The 21,533-nt window shown below is 37.1% G+C and overlaps 1 protein-coding gene across 2 annotated transcripts in view; it reads left to right on the top strand.

Annotated features, from left to right (window-relative positions):
- Window positions 1–21,533, top strand: part of LOC124353566 (serine/threonine-protein phosphatase alpha-3 isoform-like) — a 101,347-nt gene that overhangs the window by 42,743 nt on the left and 37,071 nt on the right. For both annotated transcript variants that reach the window (XM_046803461.1, XM_046803462.1), the window contains exon 2: window positions 16,570–16,780. In XM_046803461.1, coding sequence (XP_046659417.1) covers window positions 16,570–16,780 — 211 coding nt within the window. The remainder of the gene's footprint in view (window positions 1–16,569; window positions 16,781–21,533) is intronic.

The following is a 21,533-nucleotide window of genomic DNA, read 5'->3' as shown; positions in this document are numbered from 1 at the left end:
GTTGGAGTATAACTAAGCTTCTCTGTGGGAATCATCAACGCGTACGGTTGGAGTATAAATAAGCTTTTCCGTGGCAATCACCAGCGCACACAGTTGGAGTGTAACTAAGCTTATCTGTGGGAAACACAAACGAGTATGGTTGACGTATGATTAACAAGCACGATTGTAGTATAATTAAGCTTTTCTGTAGTAATCACCAATGCGCACGGTTGGAGTATTACTAAGCTTTTACGTAGGAATCACCAACGCGCGCAGTTGTAGGTAGTATAACGAGGGAAAGAGAGGTTTTCGTACATGCGGACAGACAACAATACAATACTGGGATTGGACCGATGCCAGACATCCCTTTCCAAGCACTCCTTTACCCTTTTTACCACTAGGCCCCGTCTCAACCCTTCGAACATCCCTGCAGCAGTTTGAATTTTTCATACACATTGTCTCGATCAGAAGTGTATTTGGCAACGGGTAGAAAATATTGCAGCGCATCGCAGCGGCACGACCTACTTAGAAACTTTTCCGCCACAAGATGTGATGTTAATGTGAAAATTTGAAAAAAAAGTCTATATCATGTGTGTGTATTATTTTTATTGTCTAGTTTACCTCATGAAATAATTGAATCTGTTTTAGTGGAAAGTGGGTTTGGTTGTTTCCTTCATTACAGATTAAAGGAAGTCTTATTTATTCATTTTCTTAATTCGTTTTATTAGTCGTTTGCACTAACCAATCCTGATTTGCTCAAATTCTCTCATTCGCATAACATTGTTCATCATATCAAATTTTATAGATTTATCTATCCATATGGTCTCTGCTATTACATAATCTGCATAGTAGAGAATAACATATCCTGTCTCTAACAATTTGAGTTAGAGAACAACTTGAGCAATACAAATTATTATGCTGTTCAGAAGTTGCTATTTTGTATCTCTTTTTCAAATGGAAGTTAAGTTAGTAAAAGAATAAGACTTTTAAATTGCAGCCTTTATCTCGTTGCCTGTTAAAATTAATGAACGCGAAAATAAATCCGTTACCGCTCCGTCGGTAATAATTTTGTTATCTCCCGTCTCTCTATTTCTTAAAAACATCGTTCGTTTAAAATAAAGGGGTATTCCACTGTTTGAGAAAAAATAGTCTCTTCTAATTCGTAGGTGTTAAGATTTGAATTCTATGTTTCTAGAAATCATTAATAGTGAAATATAGGTTTGTGTTAAAATAATTATAAATTTACTTTTTATAAAACGGATGTTGCAAATGTTAAAAAAATAAAATTTCCATAATTTTAACACTAGACGATAAACACTATCTTTATTTACGGATTCATAAAGGATGGTGTTAGATTTACAATTCAAGATTGATATTAGATCAAAGAAATTACATTAAATCAATATAATTATAACAATATAATTACAGGTCTGACCTGGGACGACCACGTTAACAATATATGTGCTAGAATTACTTCTGGCATATTTGCCTTGCGAAGCCTAGCTAAATACTGTTCCCCTGAAGTCTTAATGACGGCATATTTCGGTCTCATATATCCGCACTTTGCGTATGGCTTGAGACTGTGGGGGGGCTGTGCCAAACACAAGATGGAACGCGTTTTCAGGCTTCAAAAAAAGGCAATTAGAATTATTGCAAAGTTGAATTACAGAGAGTCGTGTAGGGACTCTTTTAGGGAGCTGGGTTTGCTGACATTGCCCTGTCTCTATATGTTTCATGTGATCCTGTACTGTCAATCGAAGTGCACTTTAGTCCGGGGCAGGGACTTTCATCAGTATGAAACTAGAGCCAGGGACAACTTTAGAGTCCATAGTCAGAGACTGGCGGTATCTCAGCATTTACCGCATCAGGTTGGCGTCGGCTTAATCAACAAGCTCCCTGAAAGTGTAAAAAATGCAACTAATCAAATCCAATTCAAAACTCGTCTCAAATGCCTGTTGGTGTCAAAAGCATTTTATTCGCTAGAGGAGTTTATGATGAGTCGCTGGGATATCTAAAAATATCTTAAATTACCAAAATTTAAAATCTGGATCCAAAGATAGTGTGAATTAGTGTGAATGAGTGAAATGTAAGTCTGACTGTGTGTGAGTGTGTAGAGTATTTGCTGTTTGAATATATGACGACTGCTATACAATGTTATATATTGTCTAAAAGCAATAAAGAAATGATTTGATTTGATTTGACATATTATCAATTCTCTAAAGTTATCTCAGTCCTATTCATTGCCATTTATTGCTACTTATTTTTCTGTTGTTGGCTGAGCGTTAGTGATGCCTATTACTCAGGGGTCGTCAAAAACTTAATGTCTGTCTGTCTGTCCGCACAATATTTTGAAAACGAACTGACTTATAGACTTGAAGTTGTGCGTATAAAGCTTCATTTCTATATGGGGAATTTTGAGTTCGATGATGCTGAATATCGTTGCTCCATGGGATTTGGCTGACCGTTAGCAAATCTCTTTACATTAGTCTAATGTGTAACCATGATTGGAACGAGAAAATATTAGAATGAATAATTTTGTACAAATTCATACATCTCGCAAGAGATTTATCATGTGGCGTGTTAAAAAATATAGCCTAAGTATCCCAACACATGTAATATCATTTTGACGATTTGGTATTTCGACTTTTATTATTTAAAAAGTGATGTAACACTGAATTTAAAGAGAAAATTTGTAAATGTATCATGTGGCAAGATATCTCGAGAAAACTCATCTGTAGACTTGAAATGTAGCATGAAACCTCATTTCTACATATAGTTTGTCCGTTGTTTCAAGAGTCCCAGAGGATTACAAGGTAACCCTTGCACCCGAACGCGCACACACCGTCACACGCGCAGCCCGGCCTACCTGCCGTCCCTGTGTCGAGAACTCACATAGTGGGCTTTAATCTGCAAAATTGCTATTGTTTACCATTGTTATGTTAGGTTAGATCAATTATAGATAAGAATGGTTTCTATGATCGTGAAAGTCCAGTCATAGAATTTGGCTAAGCATCATTGAAGCATACATAATCACTCAGTAGGTTGACACAGTTCTTTTTTTCGACACCATACAGACAAATAAAATAAAGCGAACCTCAACTATTGATAGAATAAAAAGTTGCACGGAAAGTACAGACCTGAATCTATCTAGGACGGAAAGTACAGGTCTGGGTCGCTCTAAGTTGCACGGAAAGTAGAGACAAGGATTTATCTACATTGCACGGAAAGTACAGTCCTGTGTCTGCCTAAGTGCACGGAAAGTACAAACCTGGGTCGCTCTAAGTTGCACAGAAAGTACAAACTTGGGTCTATATAAGTTGCACGGAAAGTGCAGGACTGTGTCTATTTAAATTGCACGGAAAGTACAACCTGAATCTATCTGATTTGCATGGAAATTCCAGGTCTGGATCGCTCTAAGTTGCACGGAAAGTACAGACCTGGGGGTCTGTATACGTTGCACGGAAAGTACAGCCCTGGATATTTTTAAGTTGCACGGAAATTACAGGCCTAGGTCTGCCTTTTTCACGGAAAGTACAATCCTGGGTGTGTTTTAGTTGCACGGAAAGTAGAGGGCTGGGTTTCTCTAAATTGCACGGAAAGTAAAAGCCTGAGGCTGTCTAAATTGCACGGAAAGTAAAAGCCTGAGGCTGTCTAAGTTGCACGGAAAGTAATCAACGTCAGTCTCCGCCACTGATTAAGTCTCCTCTCTTGAATCACGAACAGTGTAATTACAGAACGACAGCACATAACCAGGTCAAGGGCCCACCCTCCCCCGCGCAGATGCGACCCATGCTCACCGCCGCCCACTCAATGATCCGGCAAATTACAATAAGTGTCACGAGCCACAGCGTCTCAGGTGGCGATTCACTTCTCTGTCTATTTCTGTAGGTGTCACTCTTTATCAGATCATTCTCAAATGTTGGACATTGGTCGATAATTTATTAAAATTGTTTAACTCTTTAAAGCGTCGATCAGATTGTATAAAACCATAATTAAATTAATGTTTTTTTTCTTCTATCCATGAATAGCAATCAAAACTATGCATGCCTTAAATTAGCTGCACATTTTATAATTTCTTCTCAAAAAAATCCGATGTTTTACAAACACTAACTGGAATCCTATCATTACATTGGGTGTAAAGTGTAATATAGAACCTCTCGTGCTTTTTGCAGATTACTTACGTTATTTTTTCCAAACTTATTTACCAAATTTGGTTTGCGCGTACGCTTGGCACGTTAAAGTTAGTCTAAATGGTCTATCATACAGTAAACTTGTCTGGCTGCAATACTTAATCAAACAAAAATACCTGAAAACGTTCCAGTTCACAGTTGTTCCACATAAGAAATCTCGTTCAATGAATGGTAATTACGATGATTCGATGTTTTAAAAAAAATCTACTCTGCATTTTCACTTAAAAATAAATAATACTAGGTGAGAAATATTTTTAATTTTTAAACACTCGATTCGCTACTTAAAAACTGGTGTTATCAAATTTTTCAGTGATAGGTTTAGAATGTTTTATGAAAATAATTAGTTCTTACTCTTAAGTTATATGCTTTTAAGTAAAATATCTACAAGTTTTCAGAATTACGCTGTAATGTATGGGATTTAATATGACGAAAGATTTTCATATGATTTTATTGTATAATTACTATCAGTACATTTTTGTATTTGTGTGAGTCTATTTAAAACAAATGTCCATAGTACTCATGGGAATTTAGAAATTAGAAGCCAAATTTTATGTAAGAAATACCTAGATGTTATGAAAAGAAACATATCCATAGATTACAGCACCATCCATAATACTCAAGAGAGTTTAGAAATTATAAGTCAAATGTTATGTAAGAAATACCTAGATGTTATGAAAAGAAACATATCCATAGATTACAGCACCATCCATAATACTCAAGAGAGTTTAAAAATTAGAAGCCAAATGTTATGTAAGAAATACCTAGATGTTATGAACAGAAACATACCCATAAATTACGGCAACATCCATAATACTCATGATAGTTTAGAAATTATAAGTCAAATGTTATGTAAGAAATACCTAGATGTTATGAAAAGAAACATATCCATAGATTACAGCACCATCCATAATAATCAAGAGAGTTTAGAAATTAGAAGCTAAATTTTATGTAAGAAATACCTAGATGTTATGAACAGAAACATATCCATAAATTACGGCAACATCCATAATACTCAAGAGAGTTTAAAAATTAGAAGCCAAATGTTATGTAAGAAATACCTAGATGTTATGAACAGAAACATATCCATAGATTACAGCAACATCCATAATACTCATGGTAGTTTAGAAATTAGAAGCCAAATAACATCTAAGACATTGCTAGATTTTATGAACTTGAATAGATCCATAGTTTACTGCAACAATATATTCTTTATATTTTATATCCTTATTAGTAATTAGCACTAATTAACAGATATAAGTAGTCCAAAACAAATATTAAATAAACAGGATTTAAATCTTGCAAGCAACAATTTAATTTTCAGCAGCTACGATTTCTTTCTTGAAGACGAACCAATTAATTGACAAAAGATTATCTACTTTTTTTATTAATACTAAAAAAAGAATCTTTTATAAACCTGTAATTTTGGTTTTAAAATAATGTTTTTATATGTACTGGATCCGATATGGCTATTCTATATTGTAATATTAAATCGTTCAGAGTTAAAATTTATAACAATACTCGTATTTCAATACGGTTTCTCTACATTACGGATTGAGAAAACTAAAATAAAATATTACATTCGCCATTCACATACTGGAAAATCACAAAGTCTGACTCCATTGGAGCTTGCATTACAAGCAATCCATTGATGAACATTGTTGTAGTAGAAGATATGTAGTACAATGCGGCTTGGCTATTTGCCATCAGCTGATCCATTATTGATACAGACGGCCGGCCCTTGCTGTTCCGCTGTCTCAGGCCAGCTCTCCGTATTTTTCGTCTCATTTTTTATTTTCATTTCTTTATTCATTTTTATATACAACTAGCTGTTCCCCGCGGCTTCGCACGCTTTTTGTAAGCTTTGCTCGTGAATGAGCACTTCTGGTTCAAGTGAATTATATTGTCAACGCCGATGTAGAGTTTACATTGTTGACACTATCAAGAAAATCTGCCAAAAGTGTATGTTTATAGCCATTGTACACATACATGTATTTAATAATAAAGTGGTCTAACATTCAAGCTATAATGCCAAACAGAAATTCATCTGAAAGACAAATACCCATAAAAACTTAGCGCCTTCACATAGTGTGTGGTTATTATACACAACTATCTCGTAATTGTAGTTTACAATGTGCAGGCGCTTTGATAACTTATATATTTTTCAGCACCTACTGGTGATGAGTTACATCAATGGGCATAGCATATAAATCTTCTACGTGGAAAAATACATATACATACAACTTTTCATAATGATCGGTAAAATAGTTTGTGAGTCTATAAAGGACAAACACAAAAACATTCATTTATATATATATACTAGCGGGCCCGGCGCGCTTTGCTGCGCATTTCAATAATTTTTTGCAAAAGTTGCCCGCGGCTTCGCACGCAATTTCCCGTTGAAAAACAGTACACTATATTCACTTATTCTTTTTCTATCACATTCTAAACATTGCTGAGATAATTGATAGTCGTTCCATCGTGAGCCTCTTGGGCGTATTATGAAGGTATGTACCATATTCCTGCCTCTATCTAGCTGTTACCCACGGCTTCGCACGCAAATCTTAAGAACCGAAGTCCTTATATTACTTAGTAAATTTTTTTTTTACTATAATATATTTTAGATTAAATTAGTTATATCTCCGATGCCACGATTGAGCTTGCTTTGTTGTCTCGATCGAGAGAATATGTACACACGGAGTTTTGAGAACCATACTTCTGTCAAAAAAAACAACTAAGGTTGATTTTATAACATTCTTTATATTTGTAGCCAACGTAAGATAGTAATTATGATATCTGCATTACTCTTCTGATCAAGCATGAGCATGGTTTATATTAAATAAATATTGCAGTTAAAGGTGAATTTTTTACGTCAAATTTGAATTGTATTATCTGGATAGTAAAGTCTATGTTTAACAGTGATTGCAAAAACAGTTTAAACAAAATTTGTCGTTTCTCTTAAGCTTACTCTATGCTTTAAAACTATAAGTGTAATATATGTTTACAAAGAACAGCTGATTAAAAATTTGAAAAGACGTTAACATATGTTTGCTGCAATGCATTTCTTATGGGTATTTCTGTAACAAGTGGGGCGGAATCCTGAATCGGGAAAGGGATGGGCATAGCTTATAAACCTTCTCCGTGGAAAAATACATATACGTACAAATTTTCATCATGATCGGTCCAATAGTTCACGATTCCATAAAGGACAAACATACAAACATTCATTTTTATATATATAGATATATATATATATGATGTACAAAGAATATTCTCATATAAAAATTGTAGTAATACACAATTTATAGATAAAATTACGTTTAGTAATATACATACTGTTTAAGGCAACAAAAACTCCTAAAAACCATCAGACTTGTGTAAATAAATAAGTTGTTTCGAAATTGGAATTAAGTTAGAAAGACCTTATTTGTTGAATAGGGAGAAATATTAATAAGATATTTTTAAGTCTCTAGTTTAAATTTTCCATTTTATATATTTGTTTTAAACAATTTGGTAACATTCATACAAATTTTAGTCCTGTGTTATTTGTCTTTTTCTTAGCAAGCTCTAAATTGTGATGATTGCTTTCTACTGAAGTTATTCTACATGTGTTATATGCGTGCTTCTTTGTTTGTTTTGTCCCGGCATATGCTCTTCACAAACAAGTGATTGAAAAATATGCAGCCCATATAAGTCAAAATACCTAGATTTGTAATATGAGCTTTAGGAGTCCTTACTTTTTAGCCATAATATGATTCTAATTGCTTTATTTTGAAGAAGAATCTCTTTCAAATTTCTTGTTATGTAGCACCGTACAAGAAAATACTATAGGGAATATGTGAGTGGGTATATGTAAAATATATTGAGTGTTGCATTATTCCATGAATATTTCATCTTCTTAAAAGCATATGAACCGGAATCTATTTCCAAACATAAATTTTCTGCATGTTTATCCCACGATAAGTGTTTGTAAAATATGTAACCTTAAAAGTGTTACTTCATTTTATTACTTAAGAGCGTTGTTGTTAATGTATATATTAGATTTTAATGTTTGTTTACTTTGTTAAGTGAAAAATAAAAATTGTTTTTTTCCCAGATTTAGCTGTCAGTTATTCATAGATAAGAATTGTTAATGTTACAGATATCAACACTTGCCTTTACTTCAATCTCCTCCAACGATTGTCCAGATATTTTTAAGCTAGCATCAAGTGCACACAACTTTATACTTTCTTTTGGCACTTGATATATAACAATTGGAATTACATTTATGTAGCTCAAAAAAGGGCCAAGGCTGGATCCTTGAGGAACCACAAAGCAATAAGGTTTTAATTTCGATTGAGTGGTTAAGAGCCAATCTGATTTGATTTACTATTCGTTAGGTAGGATTTAAACCATAGTAACTTTGGACCTTCAATTGCGATATTCTTACCCATGGTGACCACTAAAAATAGTTTAATTTTGTTCAAAATAAGAAATAAATCTGTTGTACATAGCTCATTCAAAAATATTCGACAAAATCGGGAGTAGTGAGATGGGCCTGTAGTTATGATTTATTATAGAAACATTTTATAAATCATATTTTTAATAATCGGAATGACTTTAGATATCTTTAAAACGTCAGGGAATATTCTAGACAAAAATAGTCCATTAAATAAAGGTACGAAAGCACCAGCGATCTCATGTTTAATACATTTAATTACTTTAGGCGGTCTCTCATCATACCCACATCAAGGCTTCTTAATTTTTAGCGAGTCTATAATTTTAAAAGCCTCCCTACAACAGATAGGTCTACAGTTAAATGTTTTTGTTAATCAGTTTCGGTTCAAGAGAAATTTGTACATTAAAGAGAGTGTTACTGACTAAGCTTATAAAATAATCATTAAAAATATTGCCAATATAGTTAGGACTAATAACGGTGAAACCATTTAACTACAATTTGTATTCTCTATTATTATATTGTAACTTGTTTCCTACTTCACTATTTATAATATTCCAGGAAAGGCAGACTTAAAATTAATGTTTAATATTTTATAACGTATTTCTCATTTTTCTTGAGCACTCACAAATAGACTTCTGATCAGTTTTTCCTCTCTTATTAATTCTTTAAATTTGTCCAAATTTAGTTTAAAATCGTTGTAAGTGAATTGCTTAAGTAACTTATTTTCCCACGACATATTTCCAAACTGATATAATGTTAGTACTAGAGCACAATGTCAGAAAGAAAAGTAACTATACCTTTAATAAATTTTAAGATGTTTTTTCTGTATATTCGTTAAAAAATTATCTACGGCCAGACATTATGCTGTGAGCAACTCTCATCAGAAAATGAACCACATATAAAAGGTATATTCTGTATATTTACATAGTATATTTATGTCTCCTGCAATTATAATACTTTTACACTTTCCTAACAAAATTGATAAACTAAGTTTTTTCTAAAAATACTGATCTTTTTTAATTTGAGGATCTGTATACGCCTACTAATAAAAATATATCGGTTTTAAAATGAACTACAGTAGATTCAAAATGCTTATCCTTCAGCAAATTCATAACATCTAGAACAGAAACAGAGCTCCCGGTACTAGTGTGGCTACTCCTCCTCCAGTTGTAGTTGTACAGGGTGGTTATAAATTATTGTACACATTTTAAGATTGAATAAATAAATAACCAATCAACTTAAAAACATGGGAATTGTTTTATTAAATTGTAAATTTAAAATAGTTTTATATACTGACTGAATATTAATAATTGTACACATTACAATAATTATAAAAAGTAGTTATAAAAAGAAAGTAAAAATGTCACTTAAACTGTGGGTGTAAGGTATGATTCTTCTTGATGACTTGTGTTGTGATATAGTCAGCTGGTCAACAATGGACCTTTCCACACCAGCTGTTAATTACAGTTGACTAAACAAACACTAAACTAACCTCAGTATCAAAATGGCTAGTGTGCAAGAAAAAGCAAGGTGTGTTCTTTGGTTTCATGAAAGCAGATCTGTAATAACTGTTCAAAGAAGGTTTCGTTTAGAGTATGGCCGCAATCCTCCGAGTAACAATTCTATAAAACGCTGGTATAGGCAGTTTGAACAGACGGGAAGTGTCCAACATAGAAAAGGTGCTGGTAGACCTCCAGTTTCTGAAACTATTGTTGATCAAGTAAGAGAATTGTTTACGAGGAGCCCTGGTAAGTCTACTCGGCGTGCAAGTTTGGAATTAGGATTACCGCAAATTGAGCATAGACAACCAAATGTTTACTGGCAGCAAGATGGTGCCCCTCCACACTGGGGTAAGATAGTACGTGACTACCTAAATGACACGTTTCCTGGTCGTTGGATTGTACGGGATGGTCCAATTCCTTGGCCTCCACGTTCCCCAGACATTACACCCTTAGACTTTTTTTGTGGGGCTATGTCAAGGACAGAGTCTTCGCCAAAAAGTTCAAGGTATTGAGGAACTCAAGAATAGAGTTCGAGTTCGAGAGGTTATTGGAAGCATAACTCCAGCAATGCTCAGAAAATAATGGTGTGAGGTTGAATTTAGACTACAAACTTTGCGTGCAAACCTCGGAGAGCACGTGGAATTAGTTTAGTTTCCTTGTAAAAGTATGAGTAACAGTAATCTTTTTGTCCTTCATTGGTAATAAAACGGTTTTAAATTTGCTATTTAATAAAACAATTTCCGTGTTTTTAAGTTGATTGGTTGATTTATTTATTCAATCTTAAAATGTGTACAATAATTTATAACCACCCTGTATATCCATTTATTTAGTTGTTTAGTCCAGAAATTTCATTTTTTATTAATTTATGTTCTATTACTAAGATTATGTCTGGTTTTATTTCTTCTACGGTAATTTCTAATGGCTCTACACGAGTTGCCAGATGTATTTTTTGGCGTAATATTATATTTTTTTAATTTAGCCTTGAATATAAATTAAGTTTTCTTAAGTTGTTTTTTATTGCTAGTTGAGAGGAGTTTAGAGTGGGCTTCTGTGTACCATAAGTATCTAACTAAATCTGCATTAGAATCATATTCCTTCACCCGCACTGTGGGTGAGTTAACACTTTGCAATGAATCAATAACTTCTACACTCATGTTATTCACTGCCAGTTCTGGCTCTGAGGATTGTGCTGTCGCACGCTATCTTTATCTAGCTCTATCCCTTTATCGTATCTTTATACTGCCTTTAATAATGGACGGGTAGTAGAAGATATGTAGTACAATGGGGCTTGGATATTTGCCATCAGCTGATCCATTATTGATACAGACGGCCGGCCTTTGCTGTTCCGCTGTCTCAGGCCTGCTCTCCGTACCTCTATTCTGACACTGATAATGGACGGGTAGTAGAAGATATGTAGTACAATGGGGCTTGGATATTTCCCATCAGCTGATTCATTATTGATACAGGACTGCCGGCCTCCCTGCTGTTCTGCTGTAGAAAATAAGTATTACAATACTCAGGCCTCTGCTCTCCTGTTATCTCTACCCTGACACCAATACTTGGGACGGGTAGTAGAAGATATGTAGTACAATGGGGCTTGGATATTTGCCATCAGCTGATCCATTATTGATACAGACTGCCGGCCTCCCTGCTGTTCTGCTGTCTCTGGTTCGCTCTCCGTATCTCTATTCCCTGACCACCAATAATGGACGAGTAGTAAAGAAGATATGTAGTACAATGGGGCTTTGGATATTTGCCATCAGCTGATCCATTAATTAATACAGACTACGGCCCTCTCTGCTGATTCTGCTGTCTCAGGCCTGGCTCTCCGTATTCTCTCTCCTGACACTAGTAATGGACGGGTAGTAGAAGATATGTAGTACAATGGGGCTTGGATAGTTTGCATCAGCTGATCCATTATTGATACAGACACAGACCTGCCGGACCTTTCTCGGCTGTTCTGCTGTCTATCAGGCCTGCCTCTCCGTATCTCTCTCCTGACACTAGTAATTGGGACAGGTAGTAGAAGATATGTAGTACAATGGGGCTTGGATATTTGCCATCAGCTGATCCATTATTGATACAGACTGCCGGCCTCCTCTGCTGAATCTACTGTCTCAGGCTGCTCTCTCGTATCTCTCTCCCCTGACAACTAGTAATGGGGACGGGTAGTAAAGATATATAGTACAATGGGGCTTGGATATTTGCCATCAGCTGATCCATTATTGATAACAGACTGCCGGCCTCACTGCTAATCTGCTGTCTCAGGCCTGCTCTCCGTATCTCTACCCTAACACCAATAATGGACGGGTAGTAGAAGATATGTAGTACAATGGGGCTTGGATATTTGGCTGATCCATTATTGATACAGACTGCCGGCCTCCCTGCTGTTCTGCTGTCTCAGGTTCGCTCTCCGTATCTCTACCCTGACACCAATAATGGAACGGGTATTAGTAAAAGATATGTAGTACAATGGGGCTTGGATATTTGCCATCAGCTGATCTCCATTATTGATACAGACTACGCCTCCCTGCTGACTGCTATCTACTGTCTCAGGCCTGCTCTCCGTATTCTCTCCTGACACTAGTAATGGACGGAGTAGTAGAAGATATGTAGTACAATGGGGCTTGGATATTTGCCATCAGCTGATCCATTATTGATACAGACTGCCGGCCTTTCTCTGCTGTTCTGCTGTCTCAGGCCTGCTCTCCGTATCTCTCTCCTGGACACTAGTAATGGACAGGTAGTAGAAGATATGTAGTACAATGGGGCTTGGATATTTGCCATCAGCTGATCCATATTGATACAGACTGCGCGGCCTCCCTGCTGCCCAGTTCTGCTGTCTCAGGCCTGGTGCTCTCCGTATCTCTCTCCTGACACTAGTAATGGACGGGTAGTAGAAGATATGTAGTACAATGGGGCTTGGATATTTGCCATCAGCTGATCCATTATTGATACAGACTGCCGGCCTCCACTGCTAATCTGCTGTCTCAGGCCCTGCTCTCCGTATCTCTACCCTAACACCAATAATGGACGGGTAGTAGAAGATATGTAGTACAAAGTGGCGGCTTGGATATTTGCCATCAGCTGATCCATTATTGATACAGACTAGCCGGGCCTCCCTGCTGTTCTGCTGTCTCTGGTTCGCTCTCCGTATCTCTACCCTGACACCAAGTAATGGACTGGTAGTAGAAGATATGTAGTAGTACAATGGGGCTTGGATATTTGCCATCAGCTGATCCATTATTGATACACAGACTGCCAGCTCCCTTGCTGATCTGCTGGCTCAGGCTGCTCTCCGTATCTCTCTCCTGACACTAGTAATGGACGGGTAGTAGAAGATATGTAGTACAATGGGGCTTGGATATTTGCCAATCAGCTGATCATTATTGATACAGAATCTAGCCAGCCTCTCTGCTGCTGATTCTGCTGGCTCAGGCCACTGCTCTCCGTATCTCCTACCCTGACACTAGTAATGGACGGGTAGTAGAAGATATGTAGTACAATGGGGCTTGGATATTTGCCAATCAGCTGATTCCATTATTGATACATACTGCGGCCTCCCTGCTGTTCTGCTGTCTCCAAGCCATGCTCTCGTACCTCTATCCTGACACTAATAATGGACGGGGTAGTAGAAGATATGTAGTACAATGGGGTTTGGATATTTTGCCATCAGCTGATCCATTATTGATACAGGACTGCCGGCCTCCCTGCTGTTCTGCTGTCTCAGGCCTTGCTCTCCGTATCTCTCTCCTGACACTAGTAATGGACAGGTAGTAGAAGATATGTAGTACAATGGGGCTTGGATAATTGCCATCAGCTGATCCATTATTTGATACAGACTGCGGCCTCCCTGCTGATCTGCTGTCTCAGGGCCTGCTCTCTCCGTATCTCTCTCCTGACACTAGTAATGGGACGGGTTAGTAGAAGATATGTAGTACAATGGGGCTTGGATATTTGCCATCAGCTGATCCATTATTGATACAGTACTGCCGGCCTCCCTGCTAATTCTGCTGTCTCAGGCCTGCTCTCCGTACTCTCTACCCGTGACACCAATAATGGACGGGTGAGTAGAAGCTATGTAGTACAATGGGGCTTGGATATTTGCCATCAGCTGATCCATTATTGATACAGACTGCCGGCCTCTCTGCTGTTCTGCTGTCTCAGGCCTGCTCTCCGTATCTCTACCCTGACGCCAATAATGGACGGGTAGTAGAAGATATGTAGTACAATGGGGCTTGGATATTTGCCATCAGCTGATCCATTATTGATACAGACTGCCGGCCTCTCTGCTGTTCTGCTGTCTCAGGCCTGCTCTCCGTATCTCTATCCTGACACTAGTAATGGACGGGTAGTAGAAGATATGTAGTACAATGGGGCTTGGATATTTGCCATCAGCTGATCCATTATTGATACAGACTGCCGGCCTCTGCTGTTCTGCTGTCTCAGGCCTGCTCTCCGTATCTCTATCCTGACACTAGTAATGGAAGGGTAGTAGAAGATATGTAGTACAATGGGGCTTGGATATTTGCCATCAGCTGATCCATTATTGATACAGACTGCCGGCCTCTCTGCTGTTCTGCTGTCTCAGGCCTGCTCTCCGTATCTCTATCGTGACACTAGTAATGGACGGGTAGTAGAAGATATGTAGTACAATGGGGCTTGGATATTTGCCAATAGATGATCCATTTTTGATACAGACTGCCGGCCTTCCCTGCTGTTCTGCTGTCTCAGGCCTGCTCTCCGTATCTCTATCGTGACACTAGTAATGGACGGGTAGTAGAAGATATGTAGTACAATGGGGCTTGGATATATGCCAATAGATGATCCATTTTTGATACAGACTGCCAGCCTCCCTGCTGTTCTGCTGTCTCAGGCCTGCTCTCCGTATCTCTATCGTGACACTGATAATGGACGGGTAGTAGAAGATATGTAGTACAATGGGGCTTGGATATTTGCCATCAGCTGATCCATTTTGATACAGACAGCCGGCCTCTCTGCTGTTCTGCTGTCTCAGGCCTGCTCTCCGTATCTCTATCCTGACACTAGTAATGGACGGGTAGTAGAAGATATGTAGTACAATGGGGCTTGGATATTTGCCATCAGCTGATCCATTTTTGATACAGATAGCCGGCCTCTCTGCTGTTCTGCTGTCTCAGGCCTGCTCTCCGTATCTCTATCCTGACACTAGTAATGGACGGGTAGTAGAAGATATGTAGTACAATGGGGCTTGGATATTTGCCATCAGCTGATCCATTATTGATACAGACTGCCGGCCTCCCTGCTGTTCTGCTTTCTCAGGCCTGCTCTCCGTATCTCTATCCCTGACACTGATAATGGACGGGTAGTAGAAGATATGTAGTACAATGGGGCTTGGATATTTGCCATCAGCTGATCCATTTTTGATACAGACTGCCGGCCTCCCTGCTGTTCTGCTGTCTCAGGCCTGCTCTCCGTATCTCTATCCTGACACTAGTAATGGACGGGTAGTAGAAGATATGTAGTACAATGGGGCTTGGATATTTGCCATCAGCTGATCCATTATTGATACAGACTGCCAGCCTCCCTGCTGTTCTGCTGTCTCAGGCCTGCTCTCCGTATCTCTACCCTGACGCCAATAATGGACGGGTAGTAGAAGATATGTAGTACAATGGGGCTTGGATATTTGCCATCAGCTGGTGCATTATTGATACAGACTGCCGGCCTCTCTGCTGTTCTGCTGTCTCAGGCCAGCACTATCCTGACACTGATAAGGGATGGTGACATTACATGTTTATGTGCTTTTTTAATTTATACGTTCCTGTATGAAAATGTAACGTATAGTATGAAAACTATTTTGTTTCACTTGATTTTGTTAAGCTTTCATCTGTATACGTAAAAAATTTAAAAAATTTGTTATTAAGAACTTTATCGGACAGCCGATGTATAGATTTGCTATCTTTTATACTCACAAAATTGAGAATAAAACAAAAATCGAAATAAACGTAAAAAACGTTTTTGGGATCATTACGAAAAATTGTGTTGATCACATTCAGGTTTTTGTGTAATTTAAGTTTTGAAACATATATATTCCAGAGTTTCTACTGAAACGAAATATTTTTAAAGTAACACACTGATTTTTTGTATCACTGAGCTATGACCAACGTCCGGACAAATCATATTTCCTTCACAATCCTTCTATCGTCAAAAACAAACTTCAAACAAAGAAGTGATATTTTTGTTCTCCACATATTAAAATACACATTGAAATTTCATTTGTAAGTATCTAGGAATTCCCTTAACCATCATTATCGATGGTTAGGTGACAAAAAAGCTTCCAAGAGACAAGAGAGTGTAAGGGCAGTAATGCATCACATCTGATACCTCGTCAATTGTACCTGACATTGCGTTACGATGTAAACTTAATCACGTTTATTATATCACAATATTTATCGCCAGGTGTCTGATTTACTTCCTTTTCCCGAACAGATGACGCTGTCAGAGTGGCAGGTCCGCCAGCTGTGTCTGACTACGAGGCAGATCTTCATGGAACAGCCGATGCTCCTGGAGCTGGAGTCCCCAGTCAACATTGTGGGAGACATCCACGGGCAATTCGACGACCTTCTGAGGCACTTCGACAAGCTAGGCTACCCTCCACAAGCCAACTACCTCTTTCTTGGAGATTACGTGGACAGGTCAGAATGGACATATATTTTATAAATTTGAAAAGGGGACATTTACCATCATAATGCGGAGATCACGTTAAATAATTATATACGGGGGTGTGCCCAAAAGTAAACGGAATTATTTTTTTAACTATATATTTTCACATTTTGAACAAAGGAAAACCTTATTCCCTTAAAAATACTCTCCATTACAACTAATACATATGTCTCACCGGTGTTTCCACTGTTCGACAGCTCCTCTCTCGTTTTTTTTCTTAACCTCTTCGATGTTGTCAAATCGGTGTCCTTTCATGCCGCTTTTCATGCGTGGATAAGAAAACGTTGCAAGGTGCCAGGTCAAGCGAGTAAGGTGTGTGGGGCAGCGGAACCATGCCATTTTAAACTAAAATCGTTCCTTTTCCCAATGTTCCTTTTGATTGTCAGTAAGAATACGAAGAATAAACTTGGCAGCAACCCTTTTCATTCCCGAATCTTCCGTTAAAATTCGCTGAACTGAGCTCCAAGATAACCCACTTGTCTCTACAGTTATTCAATTGTCTGTGAGCACAAGCTCTCGAATTTTTTTAAACATTTTCGTCGATTCGGGCAGTTCATGGACGTAGAGAACGAGGTTTGTCATCAATCGACATGTTGCCATTTTTTAATCGAGCAAACCACTCATATACTTGAAAAACTCAAGAGGTAAAACACCCATAGCGTCATCTTGGTAAGCTTTCAGTTTCAGCAGTATTTTTACCGAGAAGAAAACACCATTTCACAGCTGCACGATGTTCACTTAAACTTGCCAACATAAAAAACAAACAAGAACAATACAGCACCAGCAAAAACAATCACTGCAGATGAAAAAAACAAGCAGATTGACAATACAGGCGGTACTGAACTGGCTATGAGTTTTGCTAGACACACCTAGTGGCAGAAATGCGTACTACAAGCTCGTAGTACACAAGCTCCGCCCAGGTTTTTTGGGTATCCCTTGTATAATCTTAGATTTTCCATACCACTTTTTATCTCATTTTCACAATTACATTTTATGGTAGTTATAATTCTCTGTCCATACTTAATAATTATGGACATAATTAAACAGTTTTGTCATTAAATAACGTTCAAACCTTTATTCCGCATCGATTAATTACTTTAGTTAAGAGCTATAACATCATAAAAGTTTTTTTATGAGTTAAAAACCTTTTTGCGTTTTGCGTTTTTTTTTAAAGCAAAATTTCGAAAAGAATTTCCAAGCGGTTGTAAGGGTGTCTGTGAGCAAATGTACTACTTCTTTCCTCGAAAAACTTTTTATTTTGCCATCCTAGTAATCCAAATTTAATTTATTTTGTCATTTATACGAGTTTCCACACTCATTTATGATTATGAGTTTACACATATGTTTATATATCTGACTCAAAGATGGTTTGGGTTATTAAGCAAAACTTAAGAATAGTAAAGGAATGCTCAAATAAAATTAAACAAACTTCTAGTGTGAATACAGATATTTCTCGTATCAAAATCGATGATCTTATGTAACAAAAAACAAAATACGTTAATTGGTCTGGAACACACGCAAAAGGAATAATTGAAAACCCTAATAATGTTGGCCTTTGAGTGTATAAACAGTAAAAGACTTCCTCGATCCACGCATCAAAATATAAAACAATAGAAAGTTACATTAACTGGAATAAATTAATTTAGTTTACAAACGTCATTTTTATTGTCTGTTACATGCTTGCTCTGATTATGTATTAGCCAATTATTTATTTTCATTGTGATATAAAAACGTAACAAGACTGTATATAACTAAACAATTGAAGGAAAATAGATCCAAACATGATAGATCTAAATGTGACAGATCTATAGATTGAATAGATCTAAACAAAACCGGAAGTTCTCAGGCGATGGAACGGAAAATGAAAACTAAGGTTAAGGTGATCAACGTTCGAGGCAACAGGAAGTTCAAGGCTCGGGAAATTCAATATCTAACTCTTGAGAGCTCAACATACACGGCTAACCGTTTATGGAGAGTTGTTTTGTCTTCCACGGTACAGCCTGGTCGTTCCGCCGATGAAGGAAGCAAGATTTACAGCACGATAGGTTGACAAGACGGCAGTGGTGCATCGACCAGCTGAGTTGCTCGCTCACTATAAATCAGCTGTTTTTATCGAGTTCGTGATATTACAACTCCGAAAATAGAACGAGACTCGATTGTTCCACCTGTGCTTCCAAGAGGCCACTCGACTATTTTGAATATTTAACTCGAAACATTTCTTTCGAGAATATCCTAAACAGATTATGTTTCTTTGTAAAATATCATCTTCTATTTCTGTCTCTGTATCATCACTGCAATCTCTGTATTCCTGCCTTAATCATCATCACTGAGTAGCAAATGTTTTATATACACTGTCCTATTATTACCGCATATTAAGTTTTTCAGTTTCTACAAATCTTTCAGATCCTTCTATAGAGTTTAGATATCCTTCACCGTTTTTTAAATACATATAATATATCATATAAACGTATTTTTCCATCTGTTTGGTTAAAACTATTTTAACTACAGTACTGAAATTTATTAATCATAGACGCATTGTTATATATGCTTTAAACACTTTTAATGTGGTGTCAGCCGTCAGCTTTTACTACCGAATTTTATTCAAAAGACAGGTTTTTCCTAACACATAATAAGTTACTAAACAATCTCCAATGTAACCCACAAGACCAAGGCATCACATTTGTCAAAATGAAGCTATTATTCATTAAGATACGAGGGTAAATGAAATATGAACGGTAATTTTGCTATTGTTCTTGGAATGCAGGTCCTAACTAGATAACGCTTTGTGGAGTAGATGTTTGGTTTGTGGGAGTAGTGAGTGGGGGAACCGTTCTGGGTAGTGTTCTGTTCACTGTTCAGCATTACCTTCAGTACAGCCATGACCGAGAGAGAAGTTCCTTCGTCTGTTGCGTTATGGATTATCATATTATATTTTTTAACCAATGAAGGCGTTAAACCGTCTGAAATTTTGCCTCGTTTGCGGTCACAGTTTGGGGACAGTGCACTGTCTCAGAATCGTGTGTTTACATGGGCAAGAAAATTTAAGGGTGTACAGAACGGGTTGAAAACGGAAATCGTGTTTGACGCCTAAGAGCAAGCCTTGCATATGACAATTTAAGTGATGTTTAAACCCTGCTGGAAAAGTCCTTGCAACGAGTTGTTTTTGGACAATAAAAGAATTTTATTTTGTCGATTTTCTACATGATCATCATACAGTGAATTCTTTGTTTGTTTTTGTTTTTGACGATGGAAGGATTGTGAAGGAAACAGGATTTTCTGGACATTTGCCATTGTTCAGTGATATAGAAAAATCAGTAACACTACGACTCGAAATCTGTAATCTGATCTCTTCTTCAGGTAAATAACTAACGTAACACATATTACTAGATGATAAGAATAATAAAATAAATCAATGCGGAATCACAGTATGGTTTTAAGAATTCTATTTAGCATGAACCAATAATAAACAAAATCCCACTCCTGTTCCTTGCTGTTTTTGCCGCCATCTTTTTTCTGGCGCGACGATCGCCATTTGCTATTGGCCCCTGGTCAGTCGTAGGTGGTTGGTCGACGAATGCAGACCTATTGTGACTTTATTCTGTAGTTTAGTGTTAACGATTAGTGTTGTGTTTAGTTTTTTTATTTAGTTGCTTGTTTTAGCATGAGTTAGTGAAGTTGAAACACAACATGGCGGTTGTGACGCGTGTCACAACGCTCTGGTATGATTTGTTTATTTTAACCTAGTTTTTAAATTATGTATTAGGTTAGTTATTTACCTGAAGGAGAGATCGATTGCAGATCTTGAAACGTAATGGTACTGATATTTTGTATCACTGAACGATGGCAAATGTCCGGAAAAATCCTGTTTCCTTCATACAGTGCATGCGGCCTACTACTGCTAGTTGTTACGGTCGGCGAAAGCCTGTGGCAAAGTGCCATCAGAGATGTCATTCTCCTCCATGACAACGCTTGGCTTCACACCGTGGCTTTGGCAAGGGAACACTGGAAGAAATTAGCTGGAAACCCCTTGAGAATCCTCATTGTAGCCCTCACTTGTCCCCCTGTGACTATTTTTTGTTCGCGCCTACGGAGGAATGACTGGGAAGAAAACTACTAGAGAGCGATGGAGAAGTCGAGGATCACGTGCGCAATTGGCTTACAACTCGCTTTCAAATTTCTAGGAAATACTGAAACTACCAAATCGCTGGCAAAAGTGTGTAGGTCGCTCAGGAGAGAATATTGAGAAATTATAAAATTAAATATTAATTAAAGATAAAATTAAATAATTCTTTAATTAATAATTAATTAAAGAAAAATAAGCGTATACGGTTCTCAAATACAGGTAAAAAATAAAATTTACGGTTTATATTTGATTTACTCTTGTTTATCTACATTAATCTTTGTAAATTGGAGTACTCTTACTAGTAGGAGTATCTTTAAAATATTGGCAGCCACTTACCTTTATGACACCAACCTGTATATTATTAATAATAAGAAGATACTTTGATACTAAAACATAATTCTTGAACAATACAATTTTTTATATGTTCTCTTCTACTACTATAGCATGATAAATGAGGCGATCACTCTATTTACCAAACCAGTTAAGCAATTTTTACTTAATCTAAAAAAGATTCTACCAAACTCTTTATAGATAGTTTAGATGTCTCATTCTATTCTTAGCAGCAGCTGTAAAAGCGTTACTAAAGTTACTAAAACTGTACT

This window comes from Homalodisca vitripennis, chromosome 2 (genome assembly GCF_021130785.1).
Source record: "Homalodisca vitripennis isolate AUS2020 chromosome 2, UT_GWSS_2.1, whole genome shotgun sequence".
NCBI lineage: Eukaryota > Metazoa > Arthropoda > Insecta > Hemiptera > Cicadellidae > Homalodisca > Homalodisca vitripennis.
The sequence above is the reverse complement of the archived record's forward strand: the minus strand, read 5'-3'. Positions and strand labels throughout refer to the sequence as shown.